Source organism: Eschrichtius robustus, chromosome 4 (assembly GCF_028021215.1).
Source record: "Eschrichtius robustus isolate mEscRob2 chromosome 4, mEscRob2.pri, whole genome shotgun sequence".
Taxonomy (NCBI): domain Eukaryota; kingdom Metazoa; phylum Chordata; class Mammalia; order Artiodactyla; family Eschrichtiidae; genus Eschrichtius; species Eschrichtius robustus.
In genome coordinates this window covers 81,163,277-81,190,972 of record NC_090827.1, presented here as the reverse complement: position 1 = coordinate 81,190,972, position 27,696 = coordinate 81,163,277, and the positions used below count along the sequence as shown (strand labels likewise).

The 27,696-nt window shown below is 38.3% G+C and overlaps 1 protein-coding gene across 1 annotated transcript in view; it reads right to left on the bottom strand.

The window, feature by feature from the left end:
- Window positions 1-24,909, bottom strand: part of CORIN (corin, serine peptidase) — a 220,436-nt gene extending 195,527 nt beyond the window's left edge. Inside the window, exons 1-2 of the mRNA XM_068542232.1 lie at window positions 24,771-24,909; window positions 12,849-13,049 (exon numbers count right to left, since the gene is read on the bottom strand). Of these exons, the coding sequence (XP_068398333.1) occupies window positions 12,849-13,049; window positions 24,771-24,891 (322 nt within the window). The 5' untranslated portion in view covers window positions 24,892-24,909. The remainder of the gene's footprint in view (window positions 1-12,848; window positions 13,050-24,770) is intronic.
- Between the last annotated feature and the right edge of the window lie 2,787 nt (window positions 24,910-27,696).

Below are 27,696 nucleotides of genomic sequence, written 5' to 3'. Positions count from 1 at the left end.
TCTTCAAGAACTGGGCATCAAATGTGTTCCCTGCTCATGGGTTGTCACTTCTTCTAGGCTTTTTTGGTGAACAGAGACAAACTGGTATGTATTTTTAAAGGAGGAAAAAATACTGAGCTTATACTGATATTACCAATTCAAAATTAAGATTATAGGGTTTTAATTTATTTGTTTTTATATTTGTACCTTTTTCCTCTTATGTTGAAAATGTTGGTTCCTGAAAACATGAATATAAATACTTATTTGCTTTCTCCTATAATGTGCAAACAATAGCTTCAAAATAACAACCCCAATATAATAATAAGTCTACTTAATGGAAGACTGATATTAATTAAATATTTAAATGTTAAGACCTGAAACCATAAAACCCCTAGAAGAAAACATAGGAAAAAAGCTCCTTGACACTGGTCTTGGCAAAGATTTTTTGAATAAGATGCCAAAAGTACAGGCAACAACAGCTAAATAAACAAGTGGAACTATAGCAAACGAAAAAGCTTGAAAAGACAACTTATGGAATAGGAGAACATATCTGCAAATCATGTATCTGATAAGGGGTTAATAGTCAAAATATATAAGGAACTCACACAACTCAGCAGCAAAAAACCCTAAATAATCCAATTTTAAAATAGGCAGAGGACTTGAATAAACATTTTTCCAGAGAAGACATAAAAATGGACAACAGTATATTAAGGGCCAGGGCTTCAACATATGAATATTGGAGGGATAGAAACATTCAATTGATAACATTCTAACCCTGGCCCCCAAAATTCATTGTCCTTCTCACATGTAAAATATATTCACTCCATCCCAACAGCTCAAAAAGTCTTAAATCATTTCAGCATCAAAGTCTAAAGTCCAAAGTCTCATCTAAATGTCATCTAAGCCGTATATGGCTGAGACTCAAGGTATGGTTCATCCTGAGGCAAAATTCCTCTTCAGCTGTGAACCTGCGAAACAAGACAAATTATGTGATTCTGAAACAAAACGGGGGACAGGCATAGGAGAGACATTCCCATTCCAAAAGGAAGAAATAGGAAAGAAGGAAGGGGTGACGGGGCCCTACTTGAACACTGATGGTGCTAGATGTGTCCCCACATATTACCTGCCTTACCACCTCTCGTGACTGGCTGGAAGATGACCACTTGGCCAACCCCCAAACTCTAGAATAAGCAAAGACTCTTGATTTAAGGTCTTCATTTCTCTCCCATGGCAACCCTCCCATATTATTTTTTCTTTTTTCTGTTGACTTTCAAGGACACATAATATGGTAACATAGTTACTGTGGCTTAATAGCCATCAGATCATCATAAATCAGTCTCCTGAAATGTATATCCTAAAGGCCTTTGTCCAGTGCACATCTGTAAACATATAACCACAGCAGAAACAAACTCTCTGCCTTTGATTACTTAATAAACAATGGAAGAATTGGAAAGTAGTTTCAAGGAGGGAATTGTAGAATTCCCGAACTCCCACTTCCTGAGGTGATAAAATTCTCATTAGAACCTATAAAAGCATGGTGGGCCTTCCCATAAAATTGAAAACAAAAGGCTCTGTTCAACTTATCTAAGACAATTATGTATATTATGAATAAGTTTTTAAATCTAAGAATTAAACATTATAATCTGATTAAAAACGGAAACTCTAAGACAGACCTTTAAAATAAAACTTTTATAATTGTAAATAAAACTTGATGATGTTTAGAAAAATGATGTATTTATTATAGACTAGAAATAGTATGAATTAGCAATCTTCTCTTTTAAAGGATTAAGAATTGAAATGAATCATGCTTTCTTCGGGCTCTGAACCACTTTTACAGAATTTCTCAAGTTATAAATAATACATTCATGTCTCAAGGCAGTTACTAGACAATTGGCTACTTGAGGACAGGACTTCTATCTGACCCACCATTATAGTCTACAGACCAAACCCCAGAGCTTGGCACCCAATAAATAGCTGCCTAGGAGCGAATGGTGCTTCCCAGAATATTAACCTAGCCTCTCAGAAATTGAGATGTCTCACAAAACTTGGAAGGGTATATAGATGTCAGAGTGAGTTTACACCAATTAATATAATCATAAACAAGTACTGTGAGTCTAATCAATTCAAACACCACACGTAAGTATTAGGTTAATGATGCAGAGCAGCAAAAAAGAAGAATAAAATATGTTAACACTAAGAGACAAGGAATAGTTTGCAACAAATGTGAACTGTTGCAAAGCTTTTGGCTTGGAAAAGTCATTACCATACTCATTCCAACTACAAGTAAGTGAAAAGGCATATTCTCCAAAGACACAAGTAACAGCAAACAGATTCCCGCTGATGGGTTTCTTGCTCTTAGCACAAAATTGTACAAAGACCAAAAGCCTGCAATAGCAAATTGAAAGATACAGTGCCGATTTTCTTTCAGAACCACAGAGTAAAGTAAATTACACATTTTTAAAAAACTTTTATGTGAGAATCTGGCTTTTAAAAGGTCATTTTAGGGGCTTCCCTGGTGATGCAGTGGTTAAGAATCCGCCTGCCAATGCAGGGGACAGGGTTCGAGCCCTGGTCCGGGAAGATCCCACATGCCGTGGCGCAACCAAGCCCGTGTGCCACAACTACTGAGCCTGCACTCTAGAGCCCACGAGCCACAACTACTGAAGCCCGCGCGCCTAGAGCCTGTGCTCCGCAACGAGAGAAGCCACCGCAATGAGAAGCCTGCGCACCGCAACGAAGAGTGGCCCCTGCTCGCCACAACTAGAGAAAAGCCCGCGCACAGCAACAAAGACCCAGTGCAGCCAAAAATAAAAATAAAATAAATTTTTTTTAAAAAGATCATTTTTGTCCTTGAATTTGATCAGGACTGTTTCTGCAATGCTGTTATCTGCTACTGGTTTTTTTTTTTCTGTACATGGATCAAGTGTATGGGCCTGTTCTTCCTCAAGAGGAACCTGTGATAATGAATCTGGAGAAGAAAATTTTGAGCCAAAAACCTTTTTGATGTGACAATTTGACTCTTGTTTGCTATAATAATGTATTACAGGCACATTACCTTTGGCGGCAGATGTCACCTGTGGGGTACCGCGGGATTCATTTTGGAGAGGGGGTCTGGAAATCTTGCCCAAAAATCTTTGCAATGGGAGGAATGGGACTGAAGCTAAAGGAGAGCAAACCATGTACTGCTCCATTATCCCTTTCAGAAGCCTAGCTCTGCAAATGACTGAGTTTGCTCTCTCTGGGAGGAACCCAATACATCCCAGGGACAGAGTCATCTACAGATGGAATGAGGAAGAAGAAAAGGAGAGTGGGGAGAAAAAAAGAGAAAGAGGGACTCCATACCTACATTCAAATTTCCTTTCTCCCTCTCCCAAGAATTATGCAGATCTTTATTAGAATGCTACCATGCCAGCCAGATGAGCAGGCAACAATTATTTAAATGCTTCACTTGTTCTTCTTACATATTGATATTAGCCAGAGCCCACGTCTGAATCTCATAACTGTTCTTTAAGCCGAAAGAATATGACTTAGTATATGGAGAGGGCAACCAACTATACTTGAACCTTGGAGTCTAACACTGGTGGCCAGCAGAGCACATAAGGGATGGTGTCCAGGGTCATGACTACAGTAAATTTTGGAGTAGCAAATTCCTAATGAAGTAGTTTAGGCAGTCCTCAGACTCTCCTAGTTACCAAAAAGAAAACAAAAGAAAAAAAAAAAAACCCACCAGTTTCCTCTAAAGCATGTGTCCTTAATTATAATCCAAAGACCTCAATGGGCTTATACATAAAATTTTTGCTGTTAATCCCACTCCTGGGCATATATCCAGAAAAGATGAATGCTCTAATTCAAAAAGATATATGCACCCCAATGTTCATAGCAGCATTATTTACAATAGCCAAGACACGGAAGCAACCTAAGTGTCCATTTACAGATGAGTGAATAAAGAAGATGCGGTGGGGGCTTCTCTGGTGGCGCAGTGGTTGAGAATCTGCCTGCCAATGCAGGGGACACGGGTTCGAGCCCTGGTCTGGGAAGATCCCACATACTGCGGAGCAACTAGGCCCGTGAGCCACAACTACTGAGCCTGCGCGTCTGGAGCTTGTGCTCCGCAACAAGAGAGGCCGCGATAGTAAGAGGCCTGCGCACCGCGATGAAGAATGGCCCCTGCTTGCCACAACTGGAGAAAGCCCTTGCACAGAAACGAAGACCCAACACAGCCAAAAGTAAATAAATAAATAATAAAGGAATTAAAAAAAAAAAAGATGTGGTGTATATATACATATATGTAAATATATATGTATATACATATACATACAATGGAATATTACTCAGACATGAAAAAGAATGAAATAATGTCATTTGCAGCAACATGGATGGACCTAGAGAGTATCATAGTAAGTGAAGTAAGTCAGAGAAAGACAATAGTATATGATATCACTTATATGTGGAATCTAAAAAATAGTACAAATGAACTTATTTACAAAACAGAAACAGACTCACAGACATAGAAAAGAAGCTTATGGTCACCAAAGGAGAAGAGGTGGGGGGGGGGATAAATTGGGAGTATAGGATTAACAGATGCACACTACCATATATAAAACAGATAAACAACAAGAATTTACTGTATAGCACAAGGAACTATATTCAGTATCTTATAATAAATTATAGTGGAAAAGAATTAAAAAATAATATATATATGCATATATATGTATATATAACCAAATCACTTTGCTGTACACCTGAAACTAACACAATACTGTAAATCAACTATACTTCAATTAAAAGAAAATTGCTGTCTATGAAGAAATTGGATGGGAGAAAAATAGCATCTCTATTTCCATTAACCTCCAATTGAAATTTAGCATACTTAAATGCTTATCAATGTAGGCAACAATCAGAAAAACTATTTAGAAATCATAGCTATTTTCATATCAACAATTACAGACATTTCAAAATATTATGTATGCTCATCCATATTATAAAATTACAGGTATTGACCTAGGCTAGATATCATTATTTAATATGTTAATAAATAAATACATGTATTACTGTATCATGAATATATATTTCCAATATTTTGACAACTAGATTTTAACAAAATTGCCTTTCTTTTTGATTCTGTGTAATTTGTTTTAAGCACCAAAACATTATTCTGAGAAGGCGCCTATAAGCTTTACCAGTTTGTCAAAGGAGTAATTGGCACAAAAAAGCTACGAAGCTCTGCTATAGAGTATCACTGTTTTTCCTGAGGATGTGACACAAACAGCTAGAACTCAGGTACCCTAAAGCAGTATTTCACAAGTTGAAGAATTGTACAGGCTTTTTCACAGGAAGAAATTATTCAGGTATACATAAAATTAAACATAAACCCCTTTATACCTACGGGTCTAACACACAATGAAATCAATATGTATAAATTAAACATAAATGAAACTACAAAATTAATAAGATTTAAATTAATTACATTAATGAATTAATATTAACAGTGTTCTGCTAAAACACCATGAATATGGTGCTAACTCCTGAAGCACAAGTTCTCCTGTATTTAGGAAGCTTATGCTACCATGCATCCCCGCTGAGTAAGTCTGTTTTTCTCTATTTTAACTGCCAGAAAGGCGTCCTTTGTACAACATGCCAGTACATACTTTAGTTCTGCAATTGAGAAGACTATCAAATCTGCCTCTGTTGCTTTCTTGATGGCTAGCAAATGTCTAAGAAATACAGCTTAGCAGCAACTTTATCATGAATAGAAACACAAATACAGGCACCAAAATTTTATCTCAGTACTTGTTATAAGATGGTTATCCAGGTTATGAAGAGTAGGTGTACATTATTTTTTATTATCATTGAAATGAAAGCATATATTTAAGAAATTCTTATAGAGAATTCTTGGGTCCCCCAGAAAAAATCTGAGGTCCCTTAGCCCCCAGATGAAAAAATACTGTCCAAAAAACAACAGAGGAATAATAAGTCATTCACACATCCAAATTTACGCACATAAGCACAGATTCCCCCTCCAAACCGCACAATAATCTACAGTCAGTAATGTAGAGAGGTGGGTACATGAATCTGAGAACAGCATAACTGACTTTCGAAGAATATAATTAAGACATCCAGGATTCCGCTCTGGACAGGATTAGAAAATGTCAGGGAAAAAGGAGAAGGGACTTTATCTGATTTCAGATGTCTAATTAGAGCCCCTCTCCCCATATTCCATCCTTGGATAGTTTCCTGGTGAATAGTAACCCAAGTAAAACTTCAGGACTTGCTCTGATCCTCTTAGCTTCATATTCTTGCAGAACTCACTTACAAGCTAATAGAAATACTGTGTTAAAGAATAATCTTAAGGTTTCTGATTGGTGTACAAGCTTTCTACATGCAGCAAATTCGAAGTATGTGTTTAGGGCATTTTGGTACAGAGTTATCAGTGCTAATAAATCACTGCTATTTAGACAGTTTCACTGTCAATCCAAGTCATTTTATCTTCAGAGACTGTATAGCTCATTGAGGAAAAAAATTAAATGTAAGGTGAAGAATTGTTAGAAGAATGGTTGAAATAAATTATGGTATAATGAGAGTATGGAATGCTATTCAATCACTGTAATAATGAATTAGAGCTAAATCATTGTCTTAGAGATATTTACATGAAGTATTCTTGAGTGAGAAAAACATTATGTAGAAAACTGTACGTAATAAATGTGATCTCATTTTTTGAAAATCAAAAATGACAAAAACACCTCTATGTGTATGTCATTCTGTATACAAGTTTGTGTATATATGTTTATATATGATTTATGAGCATGGAGAAAACTATAAAATCATACACACCAGGTTGTTAAGATGGGTTAACTGTGGGCAGAAATAAGGTAATATGATGCAAAAGGAAGAAAAATTGAAGTGATTTATGCAAAAAAAGGGGATAAAGTCTTCCATTTTAAAATAATATATATAATATGATCATATTTATTCACTACAAAAAGAAGCAAAAACAACTCCCAATGTTGGAGGAAATGAAAAAAAAGCAGTAGAGTAGATAAGGAAGGTAAAACTGATTGAGGGGTAGGAAATACTTCCAGAATGGCACAGTAAGACCCTCCAAAAATCTGTTCCTCCATAAAAACAGTAAAAACACTGGGAAAAAAATATCAAAATCAGATTTTTCAGAACTTTGGAATTTAACCAAAGGCTTGCAGCAGAGGAACATTTGTTCAAGAAAAATGGCTGAATCACAATGAGAACTATGAGCTTTGTAGCGTTTTTTGTTTTTGTTTTTGTTTTTTTTTGGCTGCGTTGGGTCTTCTTTGCTGTGCGCAGGCTTTCTCTAGTTGTGGCGAGCGGGGGCTACTCTTCGTTGTGGTGCGTGGGCTCCTCATTGCGGTGGCTTCTCTTGTTGCGGAGCACTGGCTCTAGGCACGCAGGCTTCAGTAGTTGTGGCACACGGGCTCAGGAGCTGTGGCTCGCAGGCTCTAGAGCGAAGGCTCAGTAGTTGTGGCACACGGGGCTTAGTTGCTCCACAGCATGTGGGATCTTCCTGGACCAGGATAGAACCTGTGTCCCCTGCATTGGCAGGCAGATTCTTAACCACTGTGCCACCAGGGAAGTCCCGCTTTGTAGCATTTTAACTTGCCATATTCCCATCACCCTCTCCTCAGTTCTACAGGAGCCTTGAAAACCAATGAGTTTGCAACCATGGTATCTATAAAAACCAGCAACCTAGGGTGAAGAATGGGTCTGAAGCTCCCCAAAAAGCCATCCCCAGAGAATTATCACCATTCAACTTGTCTAGAAGCTCCCTGGAAAGGATCCATTCTCAGTACTTGTCTTTACTTGATCTGACTCAGAGCTTTCTCTTTGCAAAAAGTTCTATCCCCAGGGTACGTGTTGAAAACAATCTGTGGCAATTGTTTAACATCACAGTTACCTGAGGCAAGGATACCTGATGTAAATAAGAGGCTGACCAAAACACTTAAAAGGAAAAACTAGGGAATGAGATGTCTGAAGAGGCCTTTGAAAAGCTCTGACATATTCCCTGGGATACTAGAAGGCCAGGGCTGTGCCTATATCCAAGAAAAATATGAAAAGCCAGTCACAAAAGCCACACCATTATTGTATGATGCCCTTCATATGAAATGTTCAGAATAGGCAAATCTATAGAGACTGAAAGTAGATTAGTTTTGGACATGGCTGAGGGAGAGGGGAAATGAGGAATAATGGATACAGCATTTCTTTTTGCAGTGAGGAAAATGTTCTAAAATTAGATAGTGGTGATAGTTGCACAACTCTGTGAATACATTTTAAAAATACTGAATTATATGTGTTAGAGGTCAAATTTAATGGTATGTGGATTATACCTCAAAAACCTTTTGTAAGTGAATGAGAGGTATGATGTGTTTTCATCTGATATAGACGATTTAGGAGCTGGTCATCAAAGAACACAATGAGAGAACAAAACACTTTATGCTTTCAGCACATTAGCCCACTCTCATGTCACTTTAATTCCTGATTAGAGTTTCTAGGCTATTTTATTTTATGCCATATTATTTTTAACCCAAAAGCTCTTGGTTGGTCAAAGAGTTTTTCCCTCTCCTTAAAATTCAATTTATGCTTAAATATTTATAAATATATAAGAAGAAAAGATGAAAATAAAAATCTAAACACAGAATGCAACCTAGGAAAATCCCTTGCTGAAATACAGCATGAAAGCTAACTATGGGCCTTTTTCCTTTCCATATTACAACTGGTTTTCAAAATGTAACTAATGAAACTCCAGATGTAACAGATGTCACATAAAGCCTATTTCACATTTACAAAGCCCAGCTCTGCCACACAGTGCAACCTAGGAGGCATCTGGCTAAAACTTTACAAACTGCAGTATTCTATGCTTTGGCATGATATTAAGGACCCCCAAAAGGGAATGTCTTAAGGAAAGGCTATTTCCTGGTACTTTTTGCCAGGAGTTCTCCCCTTCGTTTTCTACCCAGGATATTGAGAAGGACAGAATGTCTCGCCACTGTATTTTTGGACTAGAGTGGACTCAAAAAGCTTTTACATATGCCAGAAATTTAGAATGCCACTTTAATTAGAGAATAATAATTTTTTTAAAAAAAAGGAATAAAAGTAAATTCTCTGCTAGGTGTTAGTAGAGAAACAAGGCATTAAATTATACTTTAAGTAAAATTGGTTAAATAAGTATCAAGTGAGAAGTGTGATTTGGCATCACCAATAAAAAGAGGTCAGATATTAAATTTTTGAGATGACTGTAGTTCATTTATGTATTCATTCAACAAATATTTTGTTGAACACTGGCTATAAAGCAGTAAACAAAATACATTACTCTCCTGGAACTTAAAATTTGCTCAGAAATGCTCCTGCTACTGAAAAGAAAGCAATGAAATTAAATAAGGAAGCATGAAATACTTGAAAGAACGCTGGTCTAGGAGTCCCAAGATCTGAATCCCAATTCCATGGCTACCAATTAGTAAATAAGTGACACTGGATACGTCAACTTAATTTCCCTAAGCCTCAATTTCATACCTTGAAAAATGGTGTGTATACCTGTCCTGCATACCTTGTCAGCTAATTATAAGGGCCACAGAGAGATAAAAAACAAGGTCTTACTGTGCAGCACAGGGAACTATATTCAGTATCCTGTGATAAACCATAATGGAAAAGAATATGAAAAAGAATATATATATATATATATATATATATATATATATATAATGTATAACTGAATCACTTTGCTGTACAGCAGAAATTAACACTACATTGTAAATCAACTATACTTCAATAAAATTAAAAAAAATAATAAGGACCACAAAGAAAATATTCAAACTTGTCCTGAAAACTATCAAAAGCTCTATACTCACAGACTAGCAGTATTACTGAAATGTATGAAAAACTATCAAATCCCTTACAATAAATAATTTTAGCTATTATAGACAGTCTATTGAGGGTCTATGTGGTGAGACAGTAAAGCTCAAGGCTAACTGTCAAGTACATTAACAAGACAGAATGACACATTTTCAAAGGTTTTGACCTTCCTACATTTAATCATTCTAATTTCACCTGGGTTTCCTTTACATGTCAAATTACGTTCATATTCTCAAGCAATGTTCCACCCATAGGAAGAGAAAATGAGTCAAACAGACTCCCATCAAACTCCCAAACTGAGCAACAGGGACCATATGTTTCTTTACTCTTCGGGGTATGTGTTTGTCACCTCTATTTGAATCTTAACAAATGACAGAACTTTCAAAATAGAGACAAAGCCACCTTGTAAAAGAAAATAACAATTGCTGTAATTGCAACCACATTAACTGGACTGAGTGTTTGCTTAAGTTACTTCTGCCCTTTTGTTGAAAAACACTGCCCTAAGAATAATGAAGTGCTTAAGACATGACCGAAATATTAAAAACTTCAAAATTAAACTCATGAGGAAAACAAATTTTACTTAGCATAATTTGGGTTTGTAGTATTACCGTCAGGTAATGAATATGAATCCGTATAAATCGCTGGTGAACTCTAAGCGTAAGAAACAGTTAATATCTACCGGTGCTCCATGAAACAATGGAAGCCAAACATTCTGACGCTTTGGGGCTAGAGAGATAGAATAATCCTGCGTTTCTTCAGATACTGGCAAATGTACTATGATAGCTTAAGAGTCAGCTTAATCCTTCCCTTCCTGGCTCCGAATGAAAATAAATATTCTGTCCTAGACCTAAGATGTGATTTCCCTTTGGAGGTTTTCAGGAAGGAGGGAGCAACAAACAAGAAAGTGATCAGGGATGAATGGGTTTTGTGTAATTTTCAATCACATAACCTTGTTTTAGGAAGTAGAAAGTAAGACTCAAGACAACTGCAGAGAAAGCTCTTAACAGTGACTGTGCTCTGATTATGATTTATCAGCACTGACTAGGTAACTTTCCACACTAATCCACTCCCACTAGCATTCTGGAAGGTTAGTAACTTTACTAAAAAAATTGGAGGGGTATTGAGGGATAGAGTCACATTCCGGAGCATATCATCTGTTGCCATCTAACTGGACCCATCTCCACACTTTCTGTCTTCTCTCTCTCTCTCCAAGCTCTTTTTCTGGAATAACTGACAAATACCTCCATTTGTCCTCAAATAGAAGTTTTGGCCATGCCATTTTCCTCAAGGTGTGATTTTGTCAGTCACCAACAAGTAAAATAAATTGCATAGCTAATAAAACCAGGAAATGAGAAAGAACACATAGACACCTCGAAAGCAAATGAAGGGATAGCTCCCGTCAAATCCCTTGGCATTTGGGCTTCCCTGGTGGCGCAGTGGTTGAGAATCTGCCTGCCAATGCAGGGGACACGGGTTCGAGCCCTTGTCTGGGAAGATCCCACATGCCGCGGAGCAACTGAGCCCGTGAGCCACAATTGCTGAGCCTGCGCGTCTGGAGCCTGTGCTCCGCAACAAGAGAGGCCACGATAGTGAGAGGCCCGCGCACCGTGATGAAGAGCGGCCCCCGCTTGCCACAACTAGGGAAAGCCCTCGCACAGAAACGAAGACCCAACACAGCCATAGATAAATAAATAAAAACAAATACCTTAAAAAAAAAAAAAAATCCCTTGGCATTCGATTATAGAACTGCGTGCCTGGTCTTCTCACTTCTCACTGTAAGCATCTCACTGCAAATATTTTCACCACATAACTAATTGACTGTAAGGCAATTCTGCAATGAAAGGTAAACTAACTGGTTGACAGTTTGGGGTTTGACAGTTTGGTTTCAACGGGTTGAAATGTGTTATCATTTCTTCCAGTTAGAGATGTTATTGATGGCTTTATTGAGCTGACAGAAGACGATTTGCTTTGTGTTGGTTTCTTATTTTGAAACACTGCACTGGAGGAGAAAGAGGCTGAGGGCCTCAGAGGCACAGAGTTGAACCTACATTTCACATAGAACTTTGGAAAGTCTATCAACGGACATGTGACAGTATGCGAGGAACAAACACCAGTGGAGAAGGCTTTCACAGTGCAATACAGAACTCAGTTACAAATATGCATCCTAGTATTTGGAAACTGATACCTCTCTTAACAAAGGAACAAATTTTAGCAAAAAAGAAAAAGCGCAATGCTGAACGAGGAGACAAATCAACAAGCCAAAAAATAGTGTACAAAAATACTATAAACAGAACACTTGGAAGACAAGGTACAACTCACAAAATAAAATCAGTTATTTGTGCAGTGTCACCATGAATCTACACACATTTTAAACATTCAAAAATTTTGTATTTAGCAATGTCTTTTTAATTGTTATTCATTTCTCACATTTCATTATGTCTTTTTAAATGTCCCTCTTTCATTTTTCATTTTTTATCTTTCATCGTAAAATTGCCTTACAACCAATTAATTACGAGGCAGAAATGCTTACAGCAAAGATGTCTAAGGCAAAGATGCTTACAGCGAAATTACCTCGAAGAATCACAGAATTAGGATACCTGCCACAAGGCACCAATAACAAAATAAGTAACTTAGTTTACTTATTAATTTAACCATCTCGAAATAAGTAACTTAACACTTGAAAAACAGAACCACCGTAAAATCAACACTGTTATACTGGGGCAAGCAGCATAAATTTTTATGTCTCAGAAACACTGAATGGCATTGGTACCTTTTTATTTCTTACTCCAGTCCCTATCTGGATGGCTGAGCTGATGGCATTTCACGTTTAGGACCAGGGCACTTGGCTATGCTTGCTAGATAAGGGAGCAGAGCTTTTCCTGTGTGACCAGTAAGTGATTGCGAATTAAGAGCATCAGTTGCCACACTTAAAAATCTACCTGTGGGTTCCACAGACATTAAAGTGCCCAGGTATTTAGCACCTTCAGACTTACTTGTGCTCCTGTGATTTTGGTCCCCTGGGAGAGAAGCATCCATAGTCCAGGCTGGAATGTGTTGGGTGGGATCGGCAGTAGACGTCCCGGTGCTCTCGTTATGAGTTGTACTTGGAAGAATAACATCATACACATGGACTTCATCATCAGTGACCAAAGGTTCACTCCCATTTGATTTAAAATAGGCTTTTTTTAATGTTCCTGAAAGACCAAAAAAAGATATTTTAAAACATTACTAGAAGTATTTATTTTACTTTATTTTATTTTATTTTATTTTTATTTTATTTTATTTTTATTTTTTTATTTTTGGCTGCACTGCGTGGCTTGCAGGATCTTAGTTCCCCAACCAGGGATCAAACCCGTGCCCCCTGCAGTAAGGGTGCGGAGTCCTAACCACTGGACTGCCAGAGAATTGTCTAGAAATATTTATTTTAAAAAACATATTAGGAAAACTCTAGAGCTGCTTTCCCAGGCAAACGCAAAGAGAAAATGATGGCCAGCAAAACCACCCGCTTCTCGAGACAACCAATAGTTTCTCTTCTATCGTAAATCACATAACCCTGTGAGGTGTCTATTGCTGCTCAAGAGCTAAAGGTTTAGCAATTGAGTCTCCCATCCAGGTTTCCTAGTGCCCAAAGAATTTAGGGCAATTCTACCTCACCTGGGACTCACCACAAATAAAATGTGGCAAATCATACAGTGTTTCCTTCCTGCTTTCTCAGTGTCTCAATTTCACACATCATTTATGCTCCTCAGTACCCAGGACACAAGCTCTCCCTGTCTTTCTACCTGCCACAAAGGACAACAGTGCCAGCTTACCTGTGGCCTTCTATTTCTCCACATTTGGCACTAAATTTCAGTGAACTACACACATCAGATAATAAAAATAATAGAGCTCAAATATTTACCAATACTCATAGGAACCCCCCCCAAAAAGTAAAACTCCAATTCCAGAAAAACTAAAAGAAGAAACTATATTATCTTCATCTTCGACCAGAAGCTATAAATTTGATTATAAGAAATAGGCATTAAACTAAGATTATCAACTGGTCACCTTCTCAAAGTATTTATTCATGGACAAAATAGAGTCCAACCTAAGATTATTGGGAATCCCCTAGCTTTCGCTTTAGGCAGAAAATCTGAAAACTTTGAAAGAGGTCATGTATTTTTAACTCAGTCAAAATAGACAACAGAGTGTTTCCAGAATATAGCACTCTGGTTGAGTATGCCACTAAAATAAATGAATGTGATATTGATCCATTATAGAAATACCCAAGGAAGATTTTTTTTCCTAAAAGCATTTACAGTGAATGCTCTACTTGGCTCCCACTTTTCCAAACAGCCCATGGACCATTAAAAAAAAAAGAAGAAGAAATATAAATAAAATGTTTAATATCAGTCTACAGAAAAAAATTTCTCTACATGTGCTTGACACTTGGAAAACATTAACTACAAATCAAAATAGAAAAGCAGCTGTTTTCTAGCTAACTAAGGTCAACAGGCTTCTAAGCAAAACGGTGGAGTGTAAACGCTAAATCATGACCATGTGGTGCAGGTAACACATTCCCCAAACTGTCTGTGTGATTATGAATAAATATTAAATGCAGTAGGTGAAACGAAAGATTTCATTTAATTGTTTATGATTTTCAAAATGATTTAGAATTCATCCTAGATCAAAATAAATGTATGCGATAGATTTGTTTGCTATATAATGTGTATTTTATTCATATAGAAAAATTTACTAATTAGATATAATTTTATTTTTCACTTATTAGTTGCTCTCTTCTTTGCTAATTTTGGCATAGAGATTTCGCACATAACGTGTTATTTCCACTAACATGGCTATAATGAATGTATAGGACCCATAAAGTCAATTTACTTATCACACTGACCCTGTAAGTCAGCATCCAGCTCTGTCAACACACTCTGAGCAAATGCCAACTCCTCAGTTATATCCCTGTGTAATTCACTTAAAGGGAGTTCCTTATCGTATGAAATATTTCAACAGTTGTTCTTAACATTTTGTTTGTAATGACTAGCCTTATTAATAATCTTTCCTTTAACTTTTTCACCTAACCGTAGTGGTGAAAGTGCTAATAATATCTGTTTACTCTAAAATATTCTTTAAACACCAACTCTTTCAGGAAACACTGTCTTGAAAAACAACTTTCTTAAAAAAAAAAAAAAAAAAAAGCAGTTTCCTTGCTCTTAAACTCTCCATATCAAAGCAAGTTGGCAGAATAGAAAGATAACACATGATATACGGTAGTTGCTAAAGCTAATGTCCCTAAACTATATTTTTGAGAGAAAGACAAAGACAACAAGCCTAAAGGACCTGTCTTTAAAAGCCTAAACTGACTAGACCATTTGTTTTCAAGCATCTCTGGAAACTAACCAACTCTCAACTCACAGTTGGTCCTCTATTACGCATTTTTTAAAAGCACAAAAAATAGAAATCAGTAAGACTAAATACTGTCAAGCTACATCACGGTGAGCTACAAAAATGCTGAGCGTTATTAGCCCAAAGTAGAGTGTTCATTCTTCCAGTGTTGCCCCATCCTTTTCCACATTCCTATTTTAACAGTGCTGTGGTTAAAAGTACAGGTTCTACAGCCTGACCACCTGGGTTTAAATCCCATCACTACTTACCAGCCCTGAAACTTTGGGCAAACTCTCAACTGCCATAAAATAAGGAAAATCAAAGTACCTCCCCTTATCGGGCTGGCCATTAGCATCAAATTAGTCAACACATACATAAACACTTGGAACAGTTCCTGGCATACAGTAAGTTCTCAATAACTGTTAGTCATTACTACACAGTAATAGTAATAAAAGTAAAATTGTCTTCCTTAGGGCTACTAAGGTACTTTTATATTTTATTTTTATTTTCGGCTGCATTGGGTCTTCGTTGCTGCGCATGGGCTTTCTCTAGTTGCGGTGAGCGGGGGCTACTCTTTGTTTCAACGTGCAGGCTTCTCACTGCGGGGGCTTCTCTTGTTGCGGAGCACGGGCTCTAGGGGCGCGGCCTTCAATAACTGCGGCACGCGGGCTCAGAGCGTAGGCTCAGTAGTTGTGGTACACAGGCTTATTTGTTCCGCAGCATGCGGGATCTTCCGGGACCAGGGCTCAAACCTGTACCCTCTGCATTGGCAGGCAGATTCTTAACCACTGCGCCACCAGGGAAGTCCTAAGGTACTTTTAAATAAATGCCAATTTCCTTTTACTCTAAGTGCATCCCAGCATAATAAAATGGCTAAGGTAATTTTCAAAAGTGAATCACTTAACCCACTTTTGGAGTAAAATAACTGTGACTCTTTCATGCTAAGTTATTAATAGAAGGCCACATTACATCAAGGTTGTATGGCTCAAAAGTGTTTCTGCTATAACACAGCTCTATTTAACAATGTTTAAGAAACAGTCTGCATTTCCAACAATAATAGTCAAGTATTACTGATCATTTACAATGAGTGGATTGAGCACCGTGGCAGACAAAATAATGCTCCCCCCAGAGATGTCCACATCCCGAGTCCCAGAACCTGTGAATAGGTTACTTTACATACCTTACATGGCAAAAGGGATGTTGCAGATGTACGTTAGGGAATCTGAGATGGGGAAATTATCCTGGATTATTCAGGTGAGCCCACAGTAGTCATGGAATCCTTATAAGCAGAAGAGGGAGGTGAGAGGGTGTGTGTCAGAGCTATGCAGCGTGAGAAAGGCTCAACGGGCCATTGCTCATTTTGAAGATGGCAAGGAGCCACAAGCCAAGGAACGCAGGAAGCCTCTAGAAACTGGAAAAGGCAGAAAACAGATTGGCCCCTAGAGCCTCCAGAAGGAATACAGTACTACCGACACCTTAATTTTAGCCCAGTGAGACCAGTTTTGGACTTCTGACCTCCATAACTCTAAGGTACGATATTTGTGTTATTTTAAGCTACCGAGTTGTTATAGCAGCAACAGGAAACTAACACAGGCACTTTACTAAGTATCCTCACCATGGGCATTTCTTGAGTTAGCCTTCCAACAATCCCATGAAACAGATGCTATAATGAACTCTTCTTTATGAAGTTTCAGAGGGAAGGAAACCAAAGCTTACAAGAGTTGTTTAACTTTACCCAAGAATTGAGTTGGGGCATGACACATACCGATACACACACACCCACACACCCTTCTCATTTTGGACACGGTATACAAGTTAAAAAAAATCGACCATCATCTGCATGCATGTTGAAAAAATTTATTTTCCTATGATACGAGTTTGAAATTAATTCCTTATCTTTATATCTCTAGCCATGTGGTAACACATTTACTTTGCATTTTCTATGTGCCAGGAACTATGTATTTACTCTCTGCTGAAAGCAAATTACAAAATGTAGTAAGAGTTTCTTATCATCGAGATGTTTATAGATTAGTTGGGGGAGACAGGCATGTAGCCTAAAACTACAGACCATGATACAAATGCTTTGAGAATGATATGCATAGGACAATCCGGGGACAACAATTAGAGAAGAAGTTGTCATTCCATTTGAGAAAGTCAGGAAAGGTTTCTTAGGGAAGAAGATCCTCCATGTGAATCTTAAAAGATGATTCAGGATTTTCTAGGTTTGAGCCAAGCATTTGTGGGGAAGAGGGAGTTGTAGTAATAGGGAATGGAGAACTTTCTAGATAGAGCAAAGGGGAAAATATGCAAAAGCTGACTAGCAGGTAATTAAACATGGCTGACACAGGGGACTGGCAAGAGAAAAGGCTTGAAAGGAAGTAGAAACCAGGCTGGGAAGGGTATTCCTGTCATAGGTTTGGAATTGATCTTGTTGTGATAGAGAAATTTTGCAGAGTCTTAAATGGGGTAGAACGTTATAATAATCACTCTGGCAACAGGGTGATGCTTGAAAGGGGTTAAGTCTAGCAGACAGTTAGAAGGCTATTGCAAGAGTCCAAGTGAGAAAAGAAGGACTGAGTCAAGGCAAAAGCAGTGAGGACAAAGGGAACATTTGCGAGAGAGCTTTCAGAGGCAAAACTGTAAGAACATAATGGAAAGAGTCAGAGGTCCCTTCAAGGTTTCCGGTTTGAATTACTGGGTAAATGAAGATATTTACCAAGATGGGGTGGTTGCGTTAGTGTTATTCATCAAATATTTTCAATTCTCTCCCATTCTACTAGGGCACATGCTGGGGTTACATTCTCTGGCCTCATTCTGTCTCTTGATATCTTTGATGTTGGTCAAAGGGTACGAACTTCCAATTATAAGATGAGTAAGTTCTGGGGATCTAATGTACGGCATTGTGATTATAATTAGTGATGCTGCATTATATACTTTTTTAAAAGTATAAAAAAAGTATAGAAGTTACTCTAGGGCTCTCTTTCTTTCTTTCTGGCACAAGAACCACAAAGGTTCAAGATGATGGCTGGTCCATCAATTTAGTCCTTTAATGACCTGAACAAGCATAGCCCCCCTGCCATCTTGCAAAGCACATGTTGCAAGTGAGAAACTGACCTTCGTTGTTGTTAAGCCACTAATATATTAGAATTATTTGTGTTACACAGCATAGCATAGCCTGCCCTGACTGATACAATAGATAATAGAGAATGAAAAATAAAAGTTGTAGAAGCTTCCTTTTGTTACTGTAATTATTATAAATAGAGTATAAAATGCTATGAAACATTCAAGGGGAAAAAAGTCTAAATCCGGGGCAATCTAAGCACTTCCTCCAGAAGGTCTTGCCAGACTTCCCCACAAATGTGCATCTTCTTTGTGTTCCCAGAGCACACTCTGCATATACCACATACACACTCAAGTGAAATTGTCTGTTTTCTTGTCTGCCTCCTCGAAGGTAGGAAGGTATATTATGCATGCCTGCATCTCAAGCACCCAGCAGAATGCCTGGCACCAGTGAAGGTCTCAATAAATACTTGTTGGATGCAGGAATGATGAAGGAAGCCATGGGAGAAGATGATATTGTCTAGAGACGTATGGGTGCAAAGTGAGAAGAGAGCTTAGGACAGATGCCCCAAAATTTACTGGATAGGTAGAGAAAGATGAGCTTAAGGAGACAGAGAAAGAGCCACCAGAAATAGAAGGAAAATTAGAAATGATAATATCCAGGCAAAGCAGAAGAGCATTTCGAGAAGAAGGGAGTAGTCAAGACTGAGCAGGATCATAGCTGGGCGTCACATCTGAATGGAAGAATGCATTGTTGGCCCCAAAAATGAGCATGCTCATTGTGAACAGATGTAAACAAACACAGAGAGAAAGCACAGGCTCTCCGTTTCAAACTCTTGTTCAAACACACATCGGTTCCAAATTCTGCACATTCAAAAAAAGGACATTGGGGGCCTCAGAATAGATTTAGTAGTAGGAAAAGAAGAGGAAGAGGAAAAGGTCAGATTGCAGTGGGTTAAGGACTGGATGAAGCATAGAAATCACCTGGGGATCTCATTAGAAGGCAAATTTGGCAGGTCTGGAGTGGGGCCCAAGATTCCAGATTCTGCATTTCACACAAACTCCCAAGTGACGGTTATGCTGCATCCACGTACTACACTTTGAGTACAAGGCTTTAGCCAGCCCTTTCCAAAACCTTAGACATAATGCATAACCTCAGACCTAAGGAATTAACGAAAAAATATTTTCAGGTTTGAGAACTCTATGTTTTTGAATCTGCTCAGAAGACCAGCATTATTAAAGGAATTTGGAGAATTAAATAAGGAACGTGGAGTCAGGTCATAAAAGAGCATGGAAAATCTTAAGGTTTTGGTGTAAAGAAATCAGGATCTGGGAGGTTTTCCATTTTAAAATAATATTCAAAACACAACATTATAAGTTAGGAAGTTAAGATTCTTATCATTCCAAATTCTTGTAAAAGCCACAAGCTGCTAAGAAATTTGGTAAGAGAAAAACTATATTTAAGTTCAATAATCTCCAGCTCATCTAGCATTTTTGAAGAGGAAAGTCACTTTTATAGAGGAATATTTCTCTTGAGTTCAAGAAAAACAAACTATTTACCATATTTCCTATACTCCCCACCACTATAATTTCTTTCTTCTTCAATGCATGACAAAAATTAAAAAATAATAGGTCCCACATAGACTTTACATACAATTAAGAAAACTAGGATGGTAACCTTAGGCCATTCTTAAGCTTAAGGCTAAAACAAAATTTATTTTAGATGTGGATGAGTGGACGAGCCTTTGAAATCAGGTCTTCAACAGCTGGGGAAAAAAAAGTTAAGAACATCCTAATGAGATTTGGGGGGACCATACCTTTGATGAAATCAAATTGAGATGAATAATAGTTTGCAAAAATCAGTGCAGACCATACTCCAAAGCATCACATTTATAAGACGCTTGAAATAACTTTCTGTTTTTTCCCCTGCCACATTCTCTACCCACTTCAACCCTTTCTCCAGACAGGTGTCAAAAACACCTTTTAACAGCCCCAACCAGATCAATCACGCCACTCCCCCACTCCAAAATCCTCATGGTGAAGGTCATGGTTAAAGTGTCACCCCCTCAGGGAAGGCTTCTCAGACCACGTTCAGACCCTGTCAGACCCTGTCTCAAAGAAACAATCTTCCTGCATAGGAGTTACCTCTGTGGTAACTAATCAATTGTGTGGTCATTTTTATGTGTCCCTCCTTCACTGAACTAGGAAGCCCATGAGGATAGGCTGATTCAGGGCTGTGCCCAAGTCCCATGGGATACTGCCTCGAACTTAACAGGCATTCAATAAAGGAATAAACAGTATCAAATTATATCTACAATTTTATGTCTGTTCAATGTTGCTCAACATGTCAACATAATTTTACTTTAAGTGTTGCATATATAATGTTTCTATATTATTTATAAATAATTTAAGGCAGATATTAGTCCAAGCTCTGATCAAGTATTCCATGGTACTAGCTGACTCTTGTAGTCATGCGATGGAAGCACAACATGTGATGGAAGAACTAAACTGCTAGTTTAGTTCTTATAAGAGAGGAATGAGTCTCTGAAAGTGGCTCTCAGGCCTGAGCCTAACAGTCAAGTGAAACTTGGCATCACATTGCAAATCCAACAGTCGGTCAACTTTACTTCTTCCTAGCTACTTTATTAGCAATTAAACTATACTATGGCAATAGCTTGGTTGTAGGGTTATGGGGTTATAAATTATGGGATTACTATGATGATGGGTCATAGTACACAGATTTTAGTTCTTACAGATAGAGTTAAAATGAGATAAGGACATTTTTGGTCAATTTTTGAGTGTAAGAGAACTATTTATTAACAAGTAATCTAATACTAGTAATAATATTCATAAGCAAAAACCAATTTCTTACTCTCATAATGAATGTTGTCACCTATAAAAACACTTTCACAATATGATATCGTTATATGCAGAATCTAAAAAGAATGATACAAATGAACTTATTTACAAAGCAGAAACAGACTCACAGACTTAGAGAACAAACTTATGGTTACTGGGGGGAAGGGATAGATTGGGAGTTTGGGATTGACATGTACACACTGCTATATTTAAAATGGATAACCAACAGGACTTCCCTGGTGGTCCAGTGGATAAGACTTCGCGTTTCCACTGCAGGGAGTGCGGGTTCGATCCCTGGTCGGGAAACTAAGATCCCACGTGCCACGCGGCATAGCCAAAAAAAAAAAAACAAGATAACCAACAAGGACCTACTGCATAACACAGGGAACTCTGCTCAATACTCGTATTAACTTAAATGGGAAAAGAATTTGAAAAAGAATAGAATGCATATGTATAACTGAATTACTTTGCTATACACCTGAAACTAACACATTATTAATCAACTATACTCCAATATAAAATAAAAATTTTTTAAAAACTAAAAAAAATTTAAAAAAAATAAAAACACTTTCACAGATATTATTTCATTTTACTTCCATAACAATTCTGTGAAATGAATAAGAATTATATTCCCCATCTCACAGAGAAGGTAAAGCATGTGACCAAAAGTCACACATCTAGTAAATGGAAGAGTAAGATGCTAAACCCAGACCTCCTAGCGTTGAGTTATAAATTCTTTCTTCTAGGTCACATGGCCCTTCAGTATTAGACTATAACTGAAGAAACAAAAACCGAGGTATAATATTGTACCTTTCTTCCTCTTCATTTTTCCTTTCAATTTCCTTCAAAAACCTGAACCTTCATTTTAGAGTCCAAACTAAACTAAATTAAACTAAACGAAACCTTTGTAGCTCCAGCTTCAGTTTAAGGGGTTGAGGAGAGAAATGATTTGCTATTGCTCTTTTCTACAGCTTGCTGCTGAAATAATTATTCAGAAAGTCCAACTCTCTTATCTTCAGAAATCTCTGCCATCTTGACTTTACGCATGCCAGAAGCCCAAAGACAAAATTAGAAACTCGTAGTGCATCTGTGTTTGTTAGCATAAGGTTTTATCATCTTTTCCTAATCAATAAACCTCTCACTATTATCTCTTTGCCTTCTGAAGCTAGAGCTCCTGTTATTTGTACACAAGTGGCATTCCAGCATCCCTTAGCAACCCTTACAGACCCAGAAATAACTACAAAACTTTGAAAGAGCACGGATTATATACGCAAACCAAACAGAACATTCTTAAAAGCAAGCAGAATCTAATGAGGTTTTTTAAACAAAGGTAAAAAATGATTTTATTGCTCACTGAAACAACAAACATCTCAGTTATAAAACAGGAAATGTTTATTTGGGCAAATATTACTTAATATATCTATATCAAATCATCTGGTGCAGAATCTATGAAAAGAATGCTTTTGAAGACAGTGTTCGGAAAACATCCACTTTCTAAAGGTTACCTACATATAAGCCAAAATAGCACTAAGAAATGGTTACAAATTGGTTCACTTCCTAATCTCATATAAGTGATAAAAGAGAAATCTACCCCTAGGTATAAGCCCAATATAAATGAAAACATACGTCCGCACAAAAACTTGAACGTGAAGGTTCAGAGCAGCATTATTCGTAATAGCCAAAAGATGGAAACAACTAAAATGTCCATCAATTGATAAATGGATTTTTTTAATGTGGTAAATCCATACAATGGAGTATTATTTGGCCATAAGGAATGAAGTACTGATAGATACTAAAACACGGATGAACCCTGAAAATATTATGTGGAGTGAAAGAAGCCAGTCACAAAAACCACATATGGTCATATGAAATGTCCAGAATAGGGGAATCTATAGAAACACAAAGTACATTAGTGGTTGCTTAGGGCTGGGGCACAGGGGAGATAGAAAGATGGGAGGGTGACAGACAGCTAAAAGGGAATAGAGTTTCTTCTTGAGGTAATGAAAATGTTCCAAAATTGACTGTGGTGATGGTTGAACTTACCTGTGAATATATTAAAAATTATTGAATTACACATTTTAAATGGGTGAATGGTACGGTGTGTAAATTAAATTTCAATAAAGTGATAAAAAAAGTTTAAATTTAATATATAAACAAACAAATAAACCCAATTAAAGCACTGTTTTAATAGCACCCTGCCTCTGCTCAGAGGCCTCTAAGCTCTGAAGCACTTAAAAATGGGTTTTAAACTTATATTAGCATTCCACCCTGAGATGGAAAGGAAATATTCTTCACAGTGTGTGAGCCATTCCACACAGTGTTCTGAGAATGAGACTGTTAAAAATGACAGGGGTATGACTGAGGGAGCTTCTCCCAGACAGACCCTCCCAGACGTAACAACTATAAACTCTGGACAAAACACAAAAAAGCAACGCCCCGACGGTGCTGGAAAGGAAACAAAAGCAGGCCAAGTCTGGAGGGGAGGGGAGTCCTGGAAGAAGAGAGGGGCAGAGGTGAGTTTCAGGGTTTTGTCCTGCCTTTAGCCCGGGAGCAGGCCAGAGCTGGCACCACGCAGGGCAGGGCGATTGAAACCCCAAGAGAAAACCTGCAGACTTCCTGGGCCGAGGCATTTTCTGTCCTCTTCTTACTTGTCACCCTGTGACCTCTGACCATCTCTCTGCCTTTGGCTTCTGTGAAACCCAGCATTTCCCGGTTCCTTTCCTTCTTCTCCAACAACACTTCCGGTATCTCTTGATGCTTCCTCTTTCCTTGTCTCCCCTAAACACCGGCATCCTCCAGGGCTTTGCCCCCAGCTTTTAATCAGTGCCCTTTCCCCTCACAGTTCGTCTACTCCCGTTGCTTCCACTGAGACTCGCACATTCATAACTGCACTCAGGCTCCCTTCTCAGCTTCCCTTCTGGATAGTTCCAGCTTCAGACTAGTAACCATGGGGTGGGAGTTAAATTCTAATGTCAGCACAGAAGCCAAAAGTCACACAGACTCACAATTTCCCTTGAAATTCCCTTAGGAAGGTAAGGTGTTGGACCCTTACAGTCCCCCATTTCTTGGCCCAGCTTGCACTGCGGAATTTGCTCACCATAAATGCACTTAAACTATGATTCCACTGTATTTAGTTGTTCCACAAGCATTTCCAACTTAACATGTCCTAACTGAACTTCCAGCCTGCCCTCCATCTACCTGCATCCCTCTCCTCTGCCTTTACTTCCTACTTTAACAGATGGCACCAAAGTCAACCTGGTTGCCCAAGCTAGAAATCCGAGGGTCAACCTTGACTTCTCTTTCTCCCTCATGCCAAAATCCAATCTGTCTTGATTTCTGTTGACTTTAGTGCACCAAATGCTTTCATCTAAGCCCTCATCATCTTTTACTTAGACAATAGCCAGTTGCCAAATTGTCTCCCTGCCTTCATTTCTTTATGCCTCCAGTCCCCTGGAGTGTATCCAGGTCTTTTGTCTTTTGAAAATGCAAATACAATCAGATTTCTCCCCGCTGGGAAAGATCCTCCAATGGTAAACCACCACCCAGAGCAGTAGAAACAGCTCTTATAAATCATGCTAATTTTAATTTTAACTTCATTTATCTTAAATAATGGCATCACTTACCAACAAAGGAGAGCAGGATCACCAGCAGGACAATGAGAGCACAGATACACGGAATCAGGACCAGCAACAGGAAACGAAGAATATTCACAGTCGCCAGCTTCTGAGAGCAGCCATCACCCATGGTATCATCATCAGCTCCCAAGACCTAAAGTCGGAGAGGAAAATGAAACGGTTTTAATATTACAAAGCAACTCAGTACATGGTATGACATTTTAGAGTACAGCTATCCATTTAGAGAAGCAGCATTCCTAAGAGATTTTCCTCCGTGTATTTCAGGGCATGAAATGAGGTTAGTCACCAAATCACACTAATAAATGAACAAATAACTACAAATCACATTCAGGGAAGAGCAAATCATCTATTTCTGAAATGTTTTTCAGGAGTATATGAACCTATAACGATATTCCATCTTGATTTTTTTTTTTAATGTATCTGCTAATTTGGTATTATTCCAAAGGGCTGTTCGTACCATGGCAAGAACTCACCTTGACCTAGAACTCTAAGCAAAGAGTGCCCAATACAGTGATAAAATACTGGTGAGTAGTTGTGGACAGGGCATTATTTAGACTTCATTCTTGTTTTGCTCATTAGTCCTAACCCAAATCTGCATGAATCGGGATAAAATAAGTTTTTAACCATTAATAATTCAGCAAGATTGAATATTACTGACCATGTATTTAGTGGCAAGTTGAACGGTGAAAAAGAGCCTGTTCTGTTGGCCACTGACAGGATGCCCTCCACTGTCCACACTGCCCCTGCAGCCCACCCATTTGTGAGAGAATGATGAGATGCGACGGAGATGGTTCAACAAGATAAAGTTCTTGTCTTCATATTCTTTAAATTTTGCTTAGCTCAATCTCTTGCCAGAAACAATGTCTGGAAATTCATTTATTGCAACTGGCTTAGGGGAGTAATTTTTTCAACAGAGATGGAATTAAAAGTGATTTGAGTCACTATGAGCAACTCTTCTGATCCCATTAATGAAGATGTTTCTCATGGTTCTCTCTTGGACTTCAGATTCTCTTTGCCTTATCTTCTCTGACGGTTTCAGAGCTTGAACCACAACCTTGGTGTACCCAGCTCTTGAATCTCTTGAGTCCTGAACTTCCTTTCAAGTTAGATCATACATTTCTGATGCCTAGTGCAAAGCATCATCTCTTCTCAACATGTCCAAAACCAAACTAACTTCCTTCTTTATCCATTACCTTCAAACTAGTTCTCCTGACTTCCATATTTGTGCTAAAACAAACTCCACTATTCCTATAACCTCAAGACCCCAGACTTTTCCATCATCCCCCCCATGCTATTCATTACCAAGTTTTGTTGGTTCTTCCTCTGTAAGAAAAATCTAATTTTGATAATTGAATGACCTTTGAGAAAGAGCTTTATCATAATCAAGAAGTTGTCCTAACTGATGATCCTGCATTTGATCCTTTCTGGTATATAACCAGTACCTGATAATTTCCCACGGAGAAAAAGGCAACTTTGATGAGTTCTTCTGAATTGCAAAGCATATGTGATTCTCCATTTCTGCTTTATTCCTCCTACATCAAAATGAGTTCTGGTTCACTAACACATATTGCAAGCAGTGTTCACTACATACACTGATGGGATAACACCCTCTGTAATTTTAAGAATTCTCCGTGGGAGACATTATTTGAAAGAACGTATGCTGTTAGCTTAAGAATGGTTTGATTTCCTAGATTAATGTCTTTACTGACCCATTCCCTTTGAACCTGGTTTAATCGACCAGCCAACATGAGTTAATTCAGAGTTAATTTACAGTTAAGTGGCAGGAGGAGGTCATGGAAAGGACGCGACCTACCAGTTGAACCATGAGCTGGACTCAGGCAATCAGAGGCTCCTCACCCCCTCTTCTGTCCATGGAATGTACGTTACGCCCACTGTTCCCACAGCCAAAGCCATTTTCAAGGACACAGCCTTGAGAGAGCAATGCGCTGTTGAGACCATCTGGATGGTATACATGACTGCATTCCATTATGTCTTCTATATAAACTCTTAGGATTCTGGCAGGCGTGGAGATCTAATCACCTTGCAGCTGTCCAAGACAAACCTTGCATTTAAGTTCCCTTGCTTATTAAAACTGCCATCTACCAATCTGGAGTGATCTGCCTCTTTCTTCAGTCTCTCCTTGCCTTCTGTATATGAAGGTCAGTTTCAGATTTCACCCAATGTGATCTAACACATTGACACAATATAATATAAGATCTGCTATAGCACATTGATTATAACACCAGCATTGGGTGGGTGGTACCCTTTGAGGCTTCGATATAACATTTACCTGTAAAAAGCCAGTGTGGGGCTTCCCTGGTGGCGCAGTGGTTAAGAATCCTCCTGCCAATGCAGGGGACACAGGTTCAAGCCCTGGCCTGGGAAGATCCCATGTGCCGTGGAGCAACTAAGCCAGCGAGCCACAACTACTGAGCCCGAGTACCACAACTACTGAAGCCCGTGCACCGCAATGAAGAGTAGGCCCTGCTCGCCACAACTCGAGAAAGCCTGCATGCAGCAACGAAGACCCAATGCAGCCAAAAGTAAATAAAATAAATAAATTTAAGGCCACACATAGATAAGGAAGTAAGGGCCATAGACCAAATGACAGGTCTAATGGTGACCCAGGACAAACCACAGAGAACCGGTGTGGAGTCCAAAAGAGCCCCAGATGTAGTTCAAGAACCAAGAGGTCTTTCAAGATCAAACACAGCCCTAAAAAAAAAAAAAAAAAAGCCAGTGTGGAACTACGGCTCAACAGAATCAGTAGTAGAACTGACTTATTTACTTCATTTACTCAACAAGTAGTTATTGAACACCTACTAATTATAATAAGCATAGTGATGGATATAATAATGATTTAAGACCAACTGTCCCTCCAAAGCTCACAGTCTTGTAGGAGAGATAAGATATG